This window comes from Pelodiscus sinensis, chromosome 25 (genome assembly GCF_049634645.1).
Source record: "Pelodiscus sinensis isolate JC-2024 chromosome 25, ASM4963464v1, whole genome shotgun sequence".
Lineage (NCBI taxonomy): Eukaryota > Metazoa > Chordata > Testudines > Trionychidae > Pelodiscus > Pelodiscus sinensis.
In genome coordinates, this window is record NC_134735.1 from 10,240,819 (window position 1) to 10,262,644 (window position 21,826).

The 21,826-nt window shown below is 49.5% G+C and overlaps 1 protein-coding gene across 1 annotated transcript in view; it reads right to left on the reverse strand.

Annotated features, from left to right (window-relative positions):
• Window positions 1-311: 311 nt before the first annotated feature.
• The window catches only part of EPHA10 (EPH receptor A10), a 147,453-nt gene continuing 125,938 nt past the window's right edge, over window positions 312-21,826 (reverse strand). The window contains exons 12-17 of the mRNA XM_075908666.1: window positions 13,259-13,320; window positions 12,421-12,624; window positions 8,185-8,334; window positions 7,392-7,585; window positions 5,717-5,881; window positions 312-3,520 (exon numbers count right to left, since the gene is read on the reverse strand). Of these exons, the coding sequence (XP_075764781.1) occupies window positions 3,406-3,520; window positions 5,717-5,881; window positions 7,392-7,585; window positions 8,185-8,334; window positions 12,421-12,624; window positions 13,259-13,320 (890 nt within the window). The 3' untranslated portion in view covers window positions 312-3,405. The remainder of the gene's footprint in view (window positions 3,521-5,716; window positions 5,882-7,391; window positions 7,586-8,184; window positions 8,335-12,420; window positions 12,625-13,258; window positions 13,321-21,826) is intronic.

The window sequence follows — 21,826 nt, forward strand, 5'->3', positions numbered from 1 at the left end:
AAGACCCTAACAAATTATCACAGCTAAGAAGCTACAGATACTGGGGACCCAAAGAAGGATTTCAAATGTGATGAAATGACTGGGAATCAAGTTGGTTCAATTTCTTATCTAGAGGACCATAGTACACTTTCTCTATAGATCAAATGTAAACATAAAGGCTACGTCTAGACTACATCCCTTTTTCGTAGAAGGGATGTAAATGAGACGTATCGCAATTTCTAATGAAGCGGGGATTTAAATCTCCCCCGCTTCATTAGCAATTGCGATACGTCTAATTTGCATCCCTTTTACGAAAAAGGGATGTAGTCTAGACGTAGCCAAAGAGCGTACAAATTGCACTTGATCCGTAGGATCTGGCCTTTCTACCACATGAAGGTTTCAGTTCACAAGTATTATCTGTCTGAGTAGGAAGCAACTGGGCTGGAACTGGGTGAATCCTGAAGACAAATTCTTTCCATTAAAAATGAATCAGGTGACATTAGGAACAGTGGGGTTTTGTGTGTGGTGTTTGAACTGAAGAAGTGGCAAGGAGAAAAGGGTTTATTTATCTCAGGGAGAGTTCCCCAGAATTTTCCCCAAGATCTGGCGTGTTGAAAGGCATGTTGATTTCGGCATGCTGTGTACATGTGTAGCACAAGTGACAGGCCCAATGCTCCACAGGGCAATATTTCTCATCTTTAGCTTTGCACATTATTTGTGCTCAGGTTACTCACGCAGAGCCGGCTAGAGCAATTCCTGCGCCCTGGGCAGCGGGTGTGCGACGCATGCGCGGCTCCACCTCCGGGCACACGGCGCATGCGTAGCCCCACCCCCTGGCGCACTGCACACCTTACAGCTGCAATCGGGCGCGTGGCACCCCTTACAGCTGCCATCAGCCCCCCCCCCCCCGCATAGGTTGGCGCCCTGGGCAGCTGCCCGGCTAGCCCCCCGCCCCTTAATCCAGCCCTGTACTCACATTGCTCCTTCCCTTTACTACCAGGAATCGCTTAAACTTGTTTCAGAAGCCTGCAGGTCAGTTCACATCATCTGAACTGCAGGATCCTTTGACAGGAGAGTATGTGATGTTTCACTGTAACGTTGCCCGAAAGCTTCTCTATGGGCAGGAACACTGCAAAGAGCTTTAGCTGGGGCTTCTGTTGTATTTTAAATACAGCCCTCTTGGTACCATCTCTGGGAGCCTAATGGGGTGACATGATGAATGCTGTTTGTACACCTATGCCCAGGGCCATACAACTGTCCGTCTGGGGAGCTAAACAGCTATAAATCCAGCCTGTTGAAGCAAAGGGGCAGTACAGAACAGCAGAGAAAGCAAGCCAGCCAAGTCCCATGTAGCCATCAGCAGCGAGTCATGAATGTCCCTCTTACGGACAGTGCGCATGAAATGTTCTGGAAACTCGCCTCTGAAGCACAATTTCCCCTTTGCTTTGAGAATGTAACAAACATGGATCTGAATAAAACTAACTCCTGCCAACAGACCATTGGTCTCCAGTGCTCCTGAACCAATCACGGTCCCTGAGCCAAAGCAGAATTTTACTCAAGCATGGACTGTAAGCTGTGTGTTTGTGCAGCTGCTCAAGAGAGTCAAATGCTGCCCAGCTGATTAGCAGAGCTCCCACAGCTAGGTTTTGCTTCTACTGGTAGTGCACATTCACACATCCTCGGTGCACATACAATTATTCCACACATGGATGGAAAAAACACAGATGGAAAAGATTAGCGGGAGTATGGGTGTGGACAACTTAATAAAACCCACCTTTGATTAAACTTTTCTGAATAAAAGAGTAACAGCCCCAATGTTACGGGCTTTGCAAAGGTCACCACATCAGGGAGAGAAATTAAAACATACAGCTGCCTCTTTGTTACCTCAGCTCTCTGAGAGCAGAAAGGAGGATGCCCATGCAGGGGTAAATACTGTGCCAACACTTGGGATATGAGGGGTTAAGGGCCTGTATTTAGTTTTCATTTAGTTTTCTTTCCCTACTGTGCAGTGTAGTAGGCACGTCTGATTCACAATGCAAACAGTCTTCTAATTGTGCATTGAATATTTTCCATTGCATTAATTCCCTTTGTAAATCTTTGTCTTTCATCATCAATAATTCACTTGTGATACTTACAGATGATCATCAAAGGCCTACAAAACTCTACATTCAACCCAACCCAAGCTGCAAAACCCCATTTAATTAACCAACTTGTACAGTGAAGCATGTGCCATCTGGGACACAGGGCCTGATGACAACCGATTCAGGTCTAATACCCGATTCTACCACTTGCCCAGAATTTCCTTCCTGTTGCTAATCTGGCAACACTTCCATTGAAATTATCGCAAACTGACCACCTGGCTAGTGAATCAAACCAGCTCCCAGGCAGTGCAAAGTATTTTCATCATAAACTAGCGCGCATGGCCCTACGCTTCCTGGTGCTACAGCTCCATGTGTCTTACACCCAGTGACAAGCTTTGGAAAGCACCTTCTTGCTCTGACCTGGTGATACCGATTCGTGATGTGATGCTACCATTTAACAGGGTGACGTGGACAAGCCATTTCTATTCCTGCTTCAGAACATGGTTTCCGGGAGTCCGCTGGGAAAAGCAGTCCACAGGGCAGAAATGGAAGCTACTCACCTGGAACCAGAGTTGTTCTTTCGGTGGTTGGGGGCATGTCCCAGGAGTGGGGATGGACAGTCCAGTCCAAGGACAGCTACCCCACATTTCTCCAGACTGGCTCTAGTTTTCTCTGTCCCGTTTCTGGGATCTGGGGACTTTTCCCTGCCACTTTGGTTTGAATTCGTTACTTTTTCACACACGTTTTGCGACTTAACGAGGTAACGCTTGGAACGAAATGGCCCACGTGGGGAAAAAGGGGGAGTTCAAAGTCTCCTCTGGAATGGACAGGCCAAGCCACCTTCCAAAGCTGGGCCATTAGCGCGCACTGTGCTGTGGACTCTAGAAAACAGAAGGGGTCAGTAAAACACATCTGCTTGTATCAAAAATACCTATGGATTGACTGGAATGCTAGATACTAAAACACTGTCAAATCCAGTTTAAAACCAGCACACAAGTGTTCAGTCCACCCTGTTAACCTAGGTACCCTATGAAACAGCATCACTGTCGTTGGACTCTTATCCGACAACACATGGCTGGGGAATAACACAAGCCGCCAAGCACACGGCACTAACGCTGCGGTTTGGAGAACCCCAGGACAGGAAACGCCAACTCCTGGACTCCCTCGCTCCTCTGGAGTGACCGGCTTGCAGCAGCCCTGTCCTACCTACATCCCGCTCCCACGGCTGCTCATGGGAAAGGCTCAAAGATTTGGTCCGGTTGAGGGGCCAGCTCCTGGCCCTGCTGCCCCTCCGTCCCCAGGGAGGTTTCAGGCCGTGCTGTGAACGTGCCTGCTGCTGCGGGAGTCACACCTGCACGCCTCGGCCGTGCATCTGGATCACTTGGGCGCGCAGGGTCTGGATCCCGCTCAGGATGGTTTTCTGATGGTCCACCGAGGTGATTCCCAGGCTCAGGACATCTCTGGAAAAGAAACCCCGCCGCAGAGGTGAGTGCGCAGCGTCCGAGCCCGGAGGCCACCCACCAAGGCAGATTTTAGATCAAAAGGCAAGTGTGGACGCGGGGTACAGGTCCGGCCTTAGGGCAAGGCGAGCAAGGCGGTTGACTCGGGCCCCGTGCCTCCAGGGCCCTGAACTGAAATTCAGGCCCCCAATGGCTGCGTGGACCAAGGTGCCCCAACCTGGCAGGCTCTGGGCAGGTGCCCTGCACCGTGTCTGTGTGCACTCCCCAAGCCTCTTCCCCAGCGCTCTGCGACCTGGGCAGCCCCGAGCCCCAGGGAGCCTGGAGGTGGGACCGAGGGTGGCAGCGAGACCCCTGCAGAGCCCGGGACCCACTCTGCACTGTGTCCTGGAACTGGCGGAGCTGTGGGAGCTGTGGCAGTGCAGCTCAGCTGAAGCAGAACCGCGAGGTGAGGCAGGTGGGGGCACAGTAAGTGACAGAGAGCCCGAGGTGCCCACGGTTCGGCTGCGCCCTGCAGCCAACCTGCTTCCAGGCCCCTGTGGAACCAGCCACTGGGGAGCCAGGGAAAGACAAAGCCAGGACTGGCCCCTGCCCGCATCCTGCCGGGCTCATGTTTAGGGTTAGATTAGCCCCAACCCCTGAGAGCCCCAGGCCTGGCCCTGGGAGTTCTGCGGGGCAGGGCATAGCCAGAGCCCAGACCCGTCTGAACAGGGTGGGGGTGGTGCCAACCCAGACCCCGTGTTGCTCCTGGGCACGGTGCACGGCTCCGGCTCTGCCCCGCAGTGTATTTAACGGTTCTAACAAGTTCTGTGGGTTACAATTCAACAGGCCATAATACATTTTTTTGGAATTAGTCGCACATAGCCCTGCCGGGGCCCTTCACTACTCCTAAAAATTCTGTTTTCGCACATTTGAAAGCAAAATGTTGGTAAACAAAAATAACCAAAAATGTGCTCAAACTTGTTCTCGGTTGTGAGTGACAGCTGGCAGGGCTGCCTGGCCTGGACTCTGCAACCCCTCAGCTGAGTCTGACAAACTAGACCATCCACCGGTTAGGCCCCGCTCTCAGCATGTCGCCTTGGGCCCCGCAAACTCTTTGGCTGGGCCTGACGGTGACAAGGGTCAGGATGAGAGAAGCCAAACCCAAAGGGAGCAGGCTGGAGGACAAGTGTCCCGGTGAGACTAGGGCTACGTCTAGACTACAGGCTTTTGTCGACAGAAGTTTTGTGGACAGATACTGTTGACAAAGAGCATCAAGACTACAGCCAGTTCTGTTGACAAAGCAAGTCGCGTGATTCCTCATAGAATGAGGTTTACCACCGTCGACCAAACTGCTGAGTTTTGTTGACGTTATGTCGACAGAACTCAGAGGCAGTGTAGACACAGTTATAGTTTTGTTGACAAAAGTCCACTTTTGTCGACAAACCCTGTAGTCTAGACACACCCTAGGAGTGCACTTGGGGGCAGTGTTATTGAAATAGAAAATAGGAGTGTCATTTTATACTCTCCAGGGAAGATCTGAGTTGTGCCAGGGGTGACAGCTGGCCAACCACTCACCCACAAATATTATAACTGGCCTCAAGTTTTCCAGCTTTAAAAGCTAATCAGGTCAAAGGACAGAGACACGCTCAAACACATGGGCTGTGTCTACACTGGGCCACTTATTCCGGAAAATCAGCCGCTTTTCCGGAATAAGCTGCGAGCTGTCTACACTGGCCCTTGAATTTCCGGAAAAGCAACGATGCTCTACTGTACAAAATCAGCCACTATTCCGGAAAAACTATTCTGCTCCCGCTCGGGCATCAGTCCTTATTCCGGAACACTGTTCCGGAAAAGGGCCAGTGTAGACAGCCCAGTAGTCTTTTCCGGAAAAAAGCTCCGATCGCGAAAATGGCGATCGGGGCTCTTTTCTGGAAAAGCGCGTCTACATTGGCCACAGACGCTTTTCCGGAAAAAGGGCTTTTCCGGAAAAGCAGCCTGCCAATGTAGACGCTCCTTTTCCGGAAAAACTGAAAACGGAATAGTATTACGTTTTAAGCATTTCCAGAAATTCATGCCAGTGTAGACACAGCCATGCAGTGCCAACCTCTCCTGGCATGTGTTCTGGGGCGGAGGCAGCGGGCACCACATGCATGCCTCTAGCTGGCTCACATGTCACAGTGACTGCCTGGTAGGGCAGAGCGGACCCTCTTCACTTACTGGACGGTCATCCTTGCCACGGATTCCAGGTAGCAGTACCCCGCCGCGGCGAAGTTATCCTTGTACCGGCCCATCTCTATGGCTTCCAGCCACTCGCCCACGGAGCTGAACGATGGGAAGGCTGAGAAGGTGCGTTCCGCCAGAGGGATGGATGTGTTGCGAGGCCTGCCAACTCAAACAGCGCATGAGCCGTGAGAGCCCATCGGAGGAAGGGGACTGAGTCTGGCAGCTACCTCCCACGCAGGCCTGAACGCTAGCGTGGCCCATGCAAGTTCTCGGGGAACGATTTAGGCCACACATGGAAGCTGAATGCTAGACCCTAAAGTGAGCACTGTAAGGAAGGGGAGAGCTATGGGACGGTGGCTACTGGGCTCCCTAGCCCTACCCAATCGCTGTGGGTGCGGCATGACAGAATGGTTTGCAGTCCTGTCAGAAGCTGTGTCTGGCTTTGATCCGCTCAGCTGACAAGTGCTCTTAAACCCGTGCTCCCTTCTCTGCTTTCAGTTCCTCGTCAGTCACAGAATCCTCCTTCCAACCAGAGCTCCCAGACCCTGATCCACTGGGGCTGTGGAGAAGCATGTTCCCTCTAATCTTTTCCAACCATGCACTGATTTTTTCTGCGTGGAATAAATTTTGTTACATGCACTGAGGCACATGTGAATGTGCATCACCCGGAGAAACACAAACTTAGCTGTGGGTGCTCTGCTAGACAGCTGGGTGGCACTGGAATCTCTCCCGAGCGGCCACACAAGCGCCCGGCTTATGAGGAACACGGGTGCAGAGCGTGGTGCTGACATGTCAGTGCTGAGTGAGCTGGAGGCGGAGAGGTGGTGAGAGGTTTGGTTCGGCAGCACAGGCAGCGTGGGAGAAAACATCAGACCACCTGGGTGGTGCGGACAGGGGCCCCTCCCAATAGTGCGTTCGCTGGGCCCTGCTTCCCACGCCTCTCTCTGCGCTGGCACACAGGGCGCCGCACGGATCTATGGGTGGTGGGGGGCACAGACTCTTTGGATGCCCTCTGGGAATCCTGCCACCCACCCTGTGCATTGGTTCTGCTGCCCCTAGGGCTCTGTGTGCCCAGAGAAGTGGGAGGGTAGAACCGTGGCCACGTGGCTCTCTTAGAGGTGGGGTGGGCGAAGGGGCTGTTTCTTTGCTCTCTCAACGTTCGGGATTGGGCTGCAGCCCCGGCTCTAGGGCCCTGCAAGGTGCGGGGAGGTCCCAGGGCTCAGGCTGCAGCCCAACACCCTAAAGGTCTACACTACCATGAAGCAGCCTCTTAGCCAGAGGGGCAGGTGTCCAGGTGCAGTGTAGCCATGCCCCCGGGGCAGCTAGCTAGACTCAAGCCTTGGCAGGTGCGTATTCCTGGCGTCAGCCCGCTGAGCTCCACGCAATGCTCTGTGAGCTTCCTGGGGAAAAGGCAGCCTCAGCAGTCCAGGAATCCATCCAGCAGTCCAGATGCCCTGAGGCAGACTGGACTCAGAGAGCCTGATCCCAGCTAGAGTCGTGCCCATCTGGGGATTACTGCAGTGGCTTCGATGTTGTGGCTCTGGATTTGCTGCCGTGTGACGGGGGCCGCCCTGCAGCTAGCTGCATGGCCGGTGGGTTGCCTACAGAGGGGACCACTCCCGAACTCTGGAAGTAAAGAGAAAGATCAATGACAAGGGCAGATTTTCACCTGGTGCAAGTGGAAGAGGCACATTTCAGTGGCTCCGGGTTTTGAAGCATCTTGCTGAGGATGTTGTGGATGTGGGAGAACTTGGGCCTCTCGTTGCGATCCTTCTGCCAGCAATCCAGCATGAGCTGGTGCAGGGGGGGCTGGCAATTCATCGGGGGAGGCAGCCGGAACCCATCCTCAATGGCCTTTATCACCTGAAATGCCACAGGCGGGCAGGGAAAGAGCAGTAAAAAGGCATCAGAGCAAAGCAGCACCGCGGTCCCTGTCCGTCAAAGCCACCCACGTTACAATGCTCCCATTGTTTTTTGAGAGCAGAGCGAAATTTTTCAGGGGAAATGTTTTCACCAAAAATCGGCAATTTGGGTCAACTGGAATATTTAACGAATTCCTACTAAAATTGCCAAATTATTTGCTTTGGTCCAAAAAATGTTTTTAAAACCCTGAAAAAACTCCCAAACATTATTTCTTTTAATATCATTACAAATGTTAAAAGGGTAAAAAAAAAAAAGTCAAAAAATAACTGCAAAGTTTTGTTTCAGGCTGAAGAAAAAAAATCTCGTTGAACCCTAAATAGCTGTTTTAAATGTTTCTGGTTCTTTGCACAGCTCTGCTCTTATATGCCCAAGTATCCCCGTGCAGCACGTTAACCCAAGATGCAAATACGGATGCAGGCAAGCGCCATACGTGGCTTGCCATTCATGCTATCCGAGAATGCCCTTCCTTGACACATGGTCACGGATCAAGGGCCGCTCTCTGCTTGCGGTCCGCATGAGGGGGCTGCAAAGTGACTCACATCCTGGCTGGACATATCCCAGTAGGGCCTCTCCCCGTAAGACATCACTTCCCACATGACGATGCCGAAGCTCCACACGTCGCTGGCAGAACTGAAGCGATGGTACTGGATGGCTTCGGGGGCTGACCACAGCAACGGGCTCTTTCCGCTCTGGCCATGCAGAAGAAAGGAAGACACGAGGCTCTCAGCAGCAGATGGGTGAGGGCCACATGCACACTGGCTCGCTCACGCCTCAGAGCCGCACGCGTCAGAGAGCAGCCAGTGACCACAGATCTCGGCACCATGTGCAATTTTAATCTGAGGGGGAAACTGAGCCCCACAATCCACCAATGCAGGGCACTGGTGTCCTGAAATATTAATGAAAGAGGTACAGGCTCCTAAAGGAGCTGCTATTTTATCCATACATATTGAACAAACACACCCTCAGAACCGTGCAACAAGCCGCTCCTCTCTCCCACTTCACCTCTCTGGTAATTAGCAAAGGCCTCTGCAGCCGCCTTCTGCTCTACCAGCATTGGGCTCCTTTCGGTTCATGCCAATGAACTGCTAGGGACCGAAATGATCCCTGCTCATTGGGGAGAGGGGAGCCTGGCGTTCCCATGGGTCTCCTCACCAGCCTTTCCTCAGCTGGGGCATATTCATCTCCCAGTCTCTCGTTCGCACCAACGAGGTTTCCCTCCATGACATTTGGGACTCGGGTGCACAACTATTGCACCAGATGACACGCTTTCCCTTTCAGTCCTCAGCGACTCTCAAGCAGGCTCACCCCGGCCTACATGTTGGATTTGTTTAGTCTGCAGAGAGAAGAGTGAGGGGGGATTTGGTAGCAGCCTTCAACTTCCTGAAGGGAGGTTCCAAAGAGGATGGAGAGAGGCTGTTCTCAGTAGTGATGGGCGGCAGGACAAGGAGCAATGGTCTCAAGTTACAGTGGGGGAGGTCTAGGTTGGACATTAGAAAAAAAACTATTTCCCTAGGAGGGTGGTGAAGCACTGGGATGGGCTCCCTAGGGAGAGGGTGGAATCTCCATCCCTAGAGGTTTTTAAGTCTTGGCTTGACAGAGCCCCGACTGGGTTGGTTTAGTTGGGATTGGTCCTGCCTTGGGCAGGGGGCTGGACTTGATGACTCCTGAGGTCTCTTCCAGCTCTAGGATTCTATGGTTCTGCATTTAGCAGGTCAGGGGGATTCACCAGACACTCCACTAGCATCCGACGCTGGGCCCCGCCAAGGGTCTTTCAAGCCTCTTTCCAAATGCCAGAGCTGGCGAGTGAGGTGAGTAACCAGCAAGGCAGGCAGGCAGCTGTACCCACTCTCTCTGGGAAAGTCACTCCCTCAGTCCCAAAGCTGGCTGAAGCCAGCAAACGCCAGCAGCAGCCGCTCTCCGTCCGTGCTACCAAAATACTGCCTGCGACATGATGTGTCCTTTGGATGGAAGAATCCATTGGGTTTTAAATACTAACGCCGTGGTTCATGTGGTGATATAAGGCTCGGGGAGGCTGGCTGCAGGGCATCAAACGAAACATATTTTATTGCTTTTCAGTTAAACACGCCGTACGTTGATTTCTTCACTGGCCAGCGAAAGGCACTGCATTGGACTGGGAATGAATGAGTGAGAGCAGCACGAGACAGCCATGATGGAGCGTGACTCCATGACTGAGCATGCTCGGAATGAGACTCCGTTTGTCTGCAGGACAGTTCCCCCTTCTGCATTGCCGTGTTCGGGGCGTGGGCGTGTTTCTGGGGGACAGCGATGGGGTCTCATGCACCACAGCTTTCCGGCTCTGAGGGGGAGTGTTCAGGGAGCAGATAGGCAGGGAACACGGAGGAGGCACGTGCGCGAATCAGGCAGGTCTTAAATTCTTAATTGAAAACCGTGAATTTTATTACAAGTGATAAAACACACATGACTAACCCTCAGGCTGCGTGAGCTGCTGACAACTTCCCGTGTGTGTACACACACAATGGTGATAAGAGGAGAAGAATTTGTGTTGCACTGATTCAGATTCATAGAGCATTTAACTTAGCATTTCACTGCCGTTTACTTTAATCTCCCACTGAAAAGAAAACTGTTAACACGCAAATATTGGACTCCTATATCAGGGAGAGACCAAGCAAGCAGAAAACCTACAGCTTCCACGTCAGGTTCGCTGACTCTGGTATTAAGTAGTGCTGTGAAACTCTGCTGGCTTTAGATTTTGATCCCTACTCAAAATTCAGATCAGGCCTGTGAGACTCTTGGATGATGCTGGGCCTCGTTTTAGGTTTTCCAGGTTGTGGCTTTGCATCCAAACCAGGTGAGATCCAGTTTTGCAAAGATTCAGTGTAAGACCGTGCCCATTATACCCAAGGGTGGCTTTTGGCTTTGGGAAATGCTGGGGCCAGATGTCAAAGCTAAAGGAAACCTTCTCACCAGCCCTGTGACATTGAACCAGACAGGGTCCTGGTGAAAGCGAGCCCTGGGTGCTGGGAGGAAGATGTTGGCTCTCTCTTTCAGGAGCAGGGGAGTTCAACAAGACACTCCCCACCTTGACAAAACTGTGCTCCTGTTCTGACAGGTGGATCAAAATGGATGATTTAAAAAAAAAAGTCATATTTGTTTAAATTTTAAATGTGATTTTTTTTAATCATTCATAAAAAACGAAATTTCTCCTTTAAAAATAACAGCTACAATTCAATCTCATCACAAACATGAGAACCAGCACTTGCTTCCTGAATGTTCTGGGCTTTCAATTTCTGTTTCTCAGCAGATCACAAAGTCACATGTGCTAAGAGTCACTGGCTGGACAGAACTGTTTGTGTTTTGTGCTTATATGGTGGTGGACCGTGGCCAAGCACAGCAGAGGAATTAGTTAAGACAGAGGGTATGTCTATACTGCATTTTTTCCAGAAAAACAACCTTACAGCCACACTGCTATTGTGTTCTTTTGACAGAAAGTCAAAAGAACGGAGGGTTTTTTCCGATAGCAGTAAACCTCATTCTACGAGGAAGAAGCCTTTTTCAGAAAAAGGTGTGTGTGGACGCGGAAGAGAGTGTTTTTTCAAAAGAAGAGGCCTCCAGGAAAAAGCACAGGTGCCCTGGTGGCCACTCCGTCCACAGTAATCACAACTGAAATGTGAGATAGCGCCCAATGAATGGGGATGCTATCTTTCGAAAAAGCAGATCATTTTTTCGTTGAGCTTTTGCTGTGTGGATGCTCTCTTTCAAAAGAAGTTTTTTCAGAAGATCTCTTCTGGAAAGGCTTCTTCTGAAAGAAGTCTGCAGTCTAGGCGTAGCTAGAGAGACAATATATAGGAAAAGACAGCACAGAAAAGTGCTGGAATAGACTGGAAAGAAAGTGGGAAGACGTTATTCAGCACACACATGGCTTTCTACATTCCCCTATGCTTTTGCCACAGAAAAACTGTCATGGAATATGGGCGTAAGAGTGACCCTGTCTGGGAATATTTTGAAGAAATTCATTCTCTGAGTAAAAAAAAAGGAAAATGAGTCACGTGTCAGCAGTGCAAGAAGCTGCAAGGCCCAGTTGCAAGAATGAAATGTCATAAGGAAAATTGCTTATTGGGGGGAAATGACGTGAGTATGGCCGAGTGGATCAGCTGGTTAGTAACGTAAAAAATTCACTTTGCAATGCACCATTCTTCAAGACTCTCTCTGTGCCTTTTAGTAGAAGTGGGATTTGACAGGTAAATTCCGAGGCGGTTTGCTGTGTTGGATGTTGCTAGAAAAACGGTTTAGCTTAGCTAGAACGTATGGCTTGCTTAATTAGTTAGCTAGGTTTGGAATCTGTCACTCGAGTATACAGCACAGAAAGGTGCGGTAAGAGACACGTAAAATTGCCAGTTGCCACTTAGTGTCATTTTCTTATTTTAAACGACACTAGCAGACTTCCCGGCATTGCCTGGGTCCTTCAGGGCAGGAAGCTGGTGGGGGTGAGGTCGCAGGGTAGGGCCTTGGAGATATGGGGGCAGTGCAGCAGGCTGGAGGTGGGCAAAGGTTTCAGAGTGAGGGCCTGGACATGAGGAGAGGCTCAGGGTGGAGGGTCCCTCTGGCACAGGCCTTTTTTCCCCCCTCCCCCCAGGCCTCCCTGGCTGCCAGGGGCGCTTTCTGTTCCCTTTCTGTCCCCCCAGTCCGCAGATGGTGAGTATTAGAAAGACTCTGCCCCCCCCCCCCAGCTCTGTCACGGCACAGGTATTGCACTGTCAGCAGCTCCCCATCCTTGCTAGTGCCCCGCAGCTTACCATGGTGGTGAAGATGGTCTCCATTTTATCGTCTTGGGACTGTCGGAAGCCTGATATTTTGCACACCAGGTTGCTATTCACAAGGACTCTGTGGGCAGCAAGGCTTTTATGGATATAACCCATCTCGGTCAGGTACTTCATGCCGGAGGCGATCCCATGTAACATACCAGTCAGCTGAGTGGCCGTGAACTGGCCCTCATGTTTCTGCAAGACAGGAGAAAGGGAGGCTGAACTTCATGGAGGTCCCACTTGGGCTCAGCTTAGCAAAGTGGAGACTAAGGGTGCATATGATAGAGCTCTATAAAATCATGACTGGTGCGGAGAAAGTGAATAAGGAAAAATCATTTGCTTGTTGACATAACACAAGAACTGGGAGTCACCAAATGCAATTAATAGGTAGCAGGTTTAAAACAAACAAAAGGAGGTGTTTCATCACACAATGCACAGTCAATCTGTGGAACTCCTTGCCAGGGGATGTTGTGAAGACCAGGGTTAAAAAAAGAGCTAGATAAATTCATAGAGGAGACATTCATCAATAGCTATTAGCCAGGATGGGTGGGAACAGTGCCCTAGCCTCTGTTTGTCAGAAGCTGGGAATGGGTGACAGGAGGGATCACTTGATGATTTCCTGTGTTGTTCATTTACTCTGGGGGCACATAGCATCAGCCACTGTCGGCAGACAGGATAGTGGGCTAGATGGAATTTAGGTCTGACCCAGTCTGGCCATTCTTATGGCTTGTGTCACAAAACAGGTCATGTTGTGACAGTGGTTAGCTAGGAAAACGGCTGCACTGCTAGCCAAGGTTCCCGGGGGTAACCAATACCCATGGACACTCACCCTGAGAAATGAATCCAGCACCCCGTTCCCCATATATTCCATCACAGTCATCATGGTATTTCCTGGGAGCACAGACAGAAAAGGAGTAGTTAGCTACCCTTGGTTTTTATCCAGCACAGATCATATACTCAGCAAAGCCTCCAGATCCAAAGATGCTGAGCCCTTAACCCTTAAATCCTTTACAATTATTTTCTGCCGGCTTTTACTCATGAGAGATTTGGGTCTTGGCTGCTCTGCCTTTCATGGGCATCTCCGTGCATAGAGAATCAGTCAGACAGCCACGTTCAAAGGAAGGGAATCCCGAGCAAAGGAGGGGAAGAGATTTCTAGTCACCCTTTAGAACCAATTTAAAAAAAACCCTCCAAGTCAAATGTCGGATGAACAGTGGGGAGAAACACTCTCTCAAAAATTCAGCAGTGCCACCTCCTGCTGCCAAAGGGGAGAAGGTTTGGTTTTGTGGCACATGGGGCCACCGTCCAGCAGGAAAGAGTCTGCATCTCACAAGGGAGGGAGACTAATCCTCTCGGGTGCACACTGACTAGATCAGCCCTAACAAGAGAAGGGGAGGGGGGCCCAGAAGACATATGCAGAAGAAACCCAAACTTAACTGGTCCCAAACAATTTGAACCCACTTGGCAAAGAATCACAGAACATTAGAACTAAAAGGAACCTCGAGAGGTCATCAAGTCCAGTCCCCTGCCCTCATGGCAGGACTCAGTACCATCTAGACCAGGGGTTTCCAACTTTTTTCAGTCCCTGTACCCACTTGGCTTTTAGTAAACCTTCCCACACCCCCTATTCAATATGAAAGGAAATAAATTCTAGACTCTAGAATCCCCAACTTTTTTCACTAACACTACTACTTTTGTGTAGAATAGTGATAGAAATGTAGCCGTGTTAGTCTGGGGTAGCTGAAGCAAAATGCAGGACAATGTAGCACTTTAAAGACTAACAAAATGGTTTATTAGATGATGAGCTTTCGTGGGCCAGACCCACTTCCTCAGATCAAATAGTGGAAGAAAATAGTCACAACCATATATACCAAAGGATACAATTTAAAAAAATGAACACATATGAAAAGGACAAATCACAAACAGATTTCAGACAAGATCACAAAGAAAAAACAGTTTCTTGCCATTTTAACCAGAAAGGACACTCTCTCAATGACTTAACCACCTGCATTCTGCTACAAAGACCTTTTACATCTGCACTTGAAAGGGAATCCTCTGAACTGTCATTCATGTTAAAATTCGACACTCTCCAAGAAGGAATGAACAAACACTCAAACTATCTTACCCATTACCAAGATAGCTTCCCCAATTATCACCTCTAATACCATTAGCTCACAAACATCCCACTCTCCCCACCTCTAATATCATCAATTCACAGACACTTACCTTCCTTCCTTTCCCCACTCCCTGCATCCCCCTCCTGTTCTGAAATGTGATTTGTCCTTTTCATATGTGTTCATTTTTTTTAATTGTATCCTTTGGTATATATGGTTGTGACTATTTTCTTCCACTATTTGATCTGAGGAAGTGGGTCTGGCCCACGAAAGCTCATCATCTAATAAACCATCTTGTTAGTCTTTAAAGTGCTACATTGTCCTGCATTTTGCTACTACTACTTTTGGAATATTTCAATTAGGATAATCTAGTTATTTACCAAATATTCCCCATACCCCCTTGACAAACTTCTCCTATCCCCTGGGGGTACCCGTACCCCAGGTTGGGAACCCCTGGTCTAGACCATCCGATAGATGTCTATCTAACCTGCTCTTAAATATCTCCAGAGATGGAGATTCCACAACCTCTCTAGGCAACTTATTGCAGTGTTTAACCACCCTGACCGCTAGGAAGTTTTTCCAGATGTTCAACCTAAACCTCCCCTGCTGCAGTTTAAGCCCATTGCTTCTTGTCCTAAAGAAAGCGAAGAGAAGAAAATTGTCAGTTGCTGCATAACTGACGCTGGGATTCCGGGTAACAAGCGAGAGGAACTGGATGAAAAGAAACTCAATAGAATTGGTATTATTGCATGGTTGGACTGTCCAGGACTGGAACGTTAACATCACTGGTTATACCATCCTCAGGAGGCAACACTCTATATAATAGACAGGACCATTTTCAGAGTGACTGAGACCACAGTCTCAGGACTGTGGATGTATATGGCTCAGTGTGTTAAGTGACAAACTCCAGGAGGGGGTACTGATGAGTAGACATCAACTCAAACCAGAGAGCAGGCGGAGCTGCTTTTGAAGCACCTGTCAACAGTGTACAGAAAGAAAAATTGGTTTGGGAAGGGGGCTTCAACCCCCAACTCAGATGAGAAAGGGTTAAATGCCCGGTCACAGTCACTGGTGGTGGTAATTAAGGAGTTACCCCTCAGAGAGACAAGTCAGGACTAAGGAATGATCCGGTGACAACAGACAGGGCCTTATACATCATCTGAGAGCCTGCAGCCAAAGGAGAGAAGCCGCAGAGAGTTGACTGGCTCCTGTGACTGGCCAATGCGCCAGAGACGGCCGGAGGCTACTGGCCTTGGGATGAACAGGACAGCACTTGATACCAGAGCCAGGGACAGGCAGTAGAATCCCCGGGTGAGAGGGCAGGTTGATTCTTTGGGATTTGGACAGCCCCTGGCCTTGACCAGAGGGCCGAGTGGCACAAAGACAGACAGTCTCCATGGGCACCAGAGAGGAAAAATCCCACACAGCCCTGCACCCGGAGACAAGAGGGCATAGCTAACGGGGAGTGCACGTTGGCACTGGGGGTCATAGGCTGGAGGTCTCAAACAGGCAGCAGGGAAAGATCACTCCAAAGATGCTGCACCCATAATAGGGTTTTATGGTAAGCCTCACCTTAGCGGTTCTGGTTAACCGGTGGGGGCAGGGGCCCAGGCTGCTCCAGCTGGCAAGGGGGCCACTCCACACTAGAGCGCCCCCACACACCTCCCCTTTAATCGGTTAACTAGTTAAACACTACGTTTAACCAGTTAACCCATTAAGCGTCCTGAACCCATGGCAAGGTACTTCTATTTTGGACCTTGCAATGATGGATGACGATGAATCAATCCCTGGACTGGGGACCAATGATAAGGCTCCGATTTCATTCAATATGGGCAAACAGCGGACAGTCCCAACCAGTAACACTGAATTTTTTCTTTAAGAAGAGTTTATTAGCTGGCCAAAAGCCACAATTTCACTGTCAAGAAAGAGAACAGCTGAGGGTGAAAGCCCACCTTGGCTCAGAGGTGGAAGTGCAGGCCACGATTAGAAATAAAATAGCAACATGTACCAAAAGGAACCCGGGGGAAAGAGGAAGGAATCAATATGAATGAGAAGTTTGCGAAGTGTAGGAAATCAGTAAGAAAAACGAAGGACACCAGGGAGGATCCATGCAGGCAAAGCTCAGGTCAATAAGGAGGAGTTTTATAAGTGTTTCAGGGACTTAAGCAATCCTAGTAATGATTCTGGCCTATTGCTAAGCGTAGAACAGGTCTGCACAACTCGGAAAGCGGCAAGGGCCATATTACTCCAAAGGAAACAGCTGCTGGCTGCAAGTAGGGATGCTCTCCCAAAAACTACCGAACACGCGGGCTAAACATTTTTGTCAAGCAAAAACAAAAAAACCCACGTGTGTCTCCACTTGGCCCCCTGGCATTTGTCTCTCCTGCACCCTGCCCCTTGGTGCCTTCCCCCTTCTCCTGACCTGCCCCCTTCCCCTAAACACAAGTCCCTTCCCTTCCCCTACCTGGCTTCTGCCTTCCAGGTTGTGGGGCTGCCGGAGCCTTTTTGAATCTGGCAGTCGCCGGCCATGACGTCACGACTGTCCTGGCGTCTGCCGGCGTCCCGCTCTCTGGCTCGTGCCCTGCCTCCTCGAACCGGAGCTGCATGCAGACAGCCCGGCAGCGAGAATCACCGCACTTCCCCCTCCCCGGCGGCACTCCGCTTCTCCGCCCAGCCGGCGGATCGGATGGGGCCGTGCTGCCCGTAGTCGGCACAGGCTGCACAGTGAGCCCCTGCGGGCCGCATGTGGCCCTCGGGCCCTATGTTGTGCAGGCCTGGTGTAGAAGATAAAATTGTAAGTTGGATTCAGTAGAGGGAGAAGTGTTCAGAAAAGAGTCCTGTTCTATAGTTTGAAAAGCTGTGGATCACGCGTTCATATCACAAAGTACTTTCCAGTCCACTGGCAGCTAAAGATGGTGTTTTAATGCAGCCAAATGCACAGTTATCCCTCTGAGAAGCAGGCATGCAGCCCATCTCTGAAGAATAGGGTTTAGTGCCCTGAAAACAAGGATTCTGGAGAGGATTTAGGGCCGTAGGGGACAAGCGACACAGCAAGAGCTCCTAGTGCAGTGCCCGGGCAAACCGGGCTAATGCAATCCTTGGCTGGAATGGGAGAAGGATCAGAGAGGTGATTTTACCGCTGGGTCTGGCACTGATGAGAGCAATACTGGCATAGTGTCTCCAAGTTCTGGCATCCACATTTTAAAAACAGATGCTGAAAAAGAGGCAAGAATGCAGAAAAGAGCTACCACATTTGTATGGGCTAGAGAAAATGCCTGAAAGAGACCAAAAAGAACTCAATCTCTTTAGCTTACCCACAAGATGATTGAGAAGATACTTGATTTCTGCATACAAGGACTTTCCAGGGAGAAAAGAACAGGTACCGAAGGACTCTTTCATCTAGTGAAAGAAGGCAGAACAAGAACCAAGTGGCTGACTACCAGTACTTGAAATTAGAACTCAGACAGGTGTTTTTAACAGTGAGGCCGATCAACCATAGGAACAAACTAGTAAGAGAAACGGTGGCTTCTCCATCTCTTATCTCCAAATCAAGACTGGATGCCTTTCTGGAAGTTGTCAGCACAGCGGCTACTGGGCAAATATTCCGCCCTGTGATGTCAGACTAGATGATGAAATGGTCCCTTTTGGCTAGAAATGCTACGAATTTGCAAAAGGTCCTGCTTCGGGTCACTAGATCCTCCAGTGGAACCTCCAAAAAACAAGACAGGCGTGACCTAATACTCCTGAGATTTTTCAGCGGGAAAGCAGAGAAAGAAATCTAATCAGTAAAATAAATAAATAGCATTAGTGCAGGCCTCCTTCAGGTGTCATCAGATAGTTAAATGAGACACGTCCACATGTCTTTTCTCCCTTGCAACAAGCTCCCGGCCATCCTTCACATGTCACATCCACGGACTTCAACTTTCTGCTACCAGAACAGCCAATCGGGGTGAAGAAGTCTGGCTTTACTCTGCCATCCCTACATGGTGAAATGACTTTCAAGCAGCTGTGATGGTAACAATGGGAACATAAAGCTCCCATTTTGGAGGCTCTCAGACCCCGAGATGACTCTAGAGTCAAAGCTCAATGTGTCATTTACTTGGAAACAAGATCACATCTGCCAACCTGAAAACGAAGGACCTTACACAGAAAATGGGCCATTAGCAGAGAGGAGGGTGAGTTTGCTAAAGGCGAGAGATTTGCAATTCTCCATTACCAACATCTAACGAATGTAACTAATTAGTGTTTCTGATTACCAACCATCACTGGTGGAGCTGCTCATTTAAATGCCATGATTCACACACCCACCAAGCAAGTGTACACCTTGGCTACATCTACACTGGCACCCTTTTCCGGAAATGCTTAAAACGGAACAGTTTTCCGTTATAAGTATTTCTGGAAAAAGTGCGTCTACATTGGCAGGATGCTTTTCTGGAAAAGCACTTTTTCCGGAAAAGTGTCAGTGGCCAATGTAGACGCGCTTTTCCGGAAAAAAGCCCCGATCGTCATTTTCGCGATCGGGGCTTTTTTGCGGAAAAGACTACTGTGCTGTCTACACTGGCCTTTTTCCGGAACAGTTTTTCTGGAAAAGGACTTTTGCTCAAATGGGAGCAGCATAGTTTTTCCGGAAAAACACTGACAATTTTACAGTAGATCATCAGTGCTTTTCCGGAAAAGCAAGCAGCCAGTGTAGACAGCTGGCAAGTTATTCCGGAAAAGCGGCTGCTTTTCCAGAATAAGTGGCCCAGTGTAGACACAGCTCTTGTGTTTTGACAACAAAATCAGTAAAAGGTAGGAAACGGAGTAGATATAATTAGGGGTATTTAAGCACTTGACCATCAGAGGATGGGTTTCTGAGCATCTGTACCGTACACAAGTGGCTTGAATTGATTCTCGTTTCTTCAATGCCAATCCTGAAGTTCAGTCTGCTCTCACATATTCAGGGAGACATGGATCTCACCCTGAAGAGTGCACCATCAGCATAAGGAGCCCTGTTTCTAATCTTTGGGGCCTCTCCATGCTGCTCTGACAGGGATATTAAATACTGCCGCTTCGAACACTTTGAGAAGTGCCACGGAGGAGAAAGGCATTACTCAGTGCGAGTGAGGGTGGCTGGATCGGGCCCTACATTAAAGCAGAAGCTGATGCCTTGTGTTATGAATAGCACAAGTAACAACGCACGTGCTCGTGTTTCTCCATATTTACGTGGATTTCTATTTAACTACAACTTTCTCACCTCCATAGAGAACACGCACGCTGCCAGGGACAGAGAGCAACCATGCAGTCATCCATTTGGCTGACACACAAAACCCCTCCATTTTCATTTGATTTTGTGACAGGCGTTGGGTTTTGCTGCTCACCCTGTTTGGCTTTATTAATCGAGCTGTAAAAATTCTATTACAAACCTCAGAACCATCAAATAATACAAAACCACGAGCAAATGTTTGGCTTCCTGAGGGCCATTGTACAGCGCCTCCACCACCCGATAATCACATTGCGAAACGCCGGCTCAAGCATATTACCGGATTAGTTGGAAGGCAGGGCAGGCGAGACTCCTGCCTTAATGACCCAAATTCCATGGTGGGTAATTAAGAAAACAATCAGCATTCTTCCTGCTTTCAGACAGGACAATCGTTTTCTATCGCTTTTAAATTACCAAGCAAATGAGTCAGCCTTGTTGCCACACAAATCAGATCAGGGAGCGCTGCGCTTCGTTTCGCTGGGCACCAATAACCGTGGAGCGATGCTGGATTCGCCGTGTAGCTATTGATCGGCGTAAGTGCCGTGCAATCGCAGAGCGGCTGTCTGCACGCAGCTCCCCCACACTGCCCAACTTGCATCAATATCAGCCCATTTAAACGCGCCGAGTGACACGGGCGCTTGGAATTGCATTGGAGCAAACATGGCGTTACAGCTGGGTGCGGATTTGATTGTTTTCCACAGCAGGCCTGTGTGTGCACCGAGCATTGCTAGAGGATGTTGTGGAGATCAGGACTTTAACAGGGTTCAAAAAAGAGCTAGATACATTCATGGAGGATGGGTCCAACCGTATTTATTAGCGAAGGTGGGTACAGAATCATAGAATACCAGGACTGGAAGGGACCTCGAGAGGTTGTTGAGTCCAGTTCCCTGCCCTCATGGCAGGACCAAATACTGTCTAGACCATCCCTGATAGACATTTATCTAACCTACTCTTAAATATCTCCAGAGATGGAGATTCCACAAACTCCCTGGGCAATTTATTCCAGTCTTTCACCACCCTGACAGTTAGGAACTTTTTCCTAATGTCCAACCTAAACCTCCCTTGCTGCAGTTTAAGCCCATTGCTTCTTGTTCTATCCTCAGAGGCCAAGATGAACAAGTTTTCTCCCTCCTCCTTATGACACCTTTTAGATACCTGAAAACTGCTACCATGTCCCCCCTCAATCTTCTCTTTTCTAAACTAAACAAACCCAATTCTTTCAGCCTTCCTTCATAGGTCATGTTCTCTAGACCTTTAATCATTCTCGTTGCTCTTCTCTGGACCCTCTCCAATTTCTCCACATCTTTCTTGAAATGCGGTGCCCAGAACTGGACACAATACTCCAAGTGAGGCCTAACCAGTGCAGAGTAGAGCGGAAGAATGACTTCTCGTGTCTTGCTCGCAACACACCTGTTAATGCATCCTAGAATCACGTTTACTTTTTTTGCAACAGCGTCACACTGCTGGCTCATATTCAGCTTGTAGTCCACTAGAGCCCCTAGATCCCTTTCTGCTGTAGGAATGGTGTCCCTGCCTCTGTTTGTCAGAAACTGGGAATGGGTGACAGAGGAGGGATCACTTGATGGTTACCTGTTCTGTTCCCTCCCTCTGGGGCACTTGGCATTGGCCAATGTTGGCAGACAGGACACTGGGCTAGATGGACCTTTGGTCTGACCCAGCCTGGCCGTTCTTATGTTCTTATCCAGTCTCATCATGACCTCACATCTCTCCAGTCCTGAATATTACCATCCTAGTGAGCCTCACTGGTGTCTGGGCACTTGGGCTCCACTATGGTTCTGGTTCGTGGCTCTATTTTGTCCTCAATGGTTCCTATCGTTACTACCGCTAGCTGTAGCCAAAACTCTAGCATGCTCACCGGCAGATCACGCAGACCTGCTCTGCCCAGGGTTAGCTATTACGGGGATACCAGCACCAGCAGCCAAGTTCTCCCAGCGTTGCTGTCACAGTGGTGATCAGCTGGTGCCAGCGAGTGTGGGAAATAGCTGTCAGAAAAGTCTAGTGCAGGCATGGTCTATGTTGT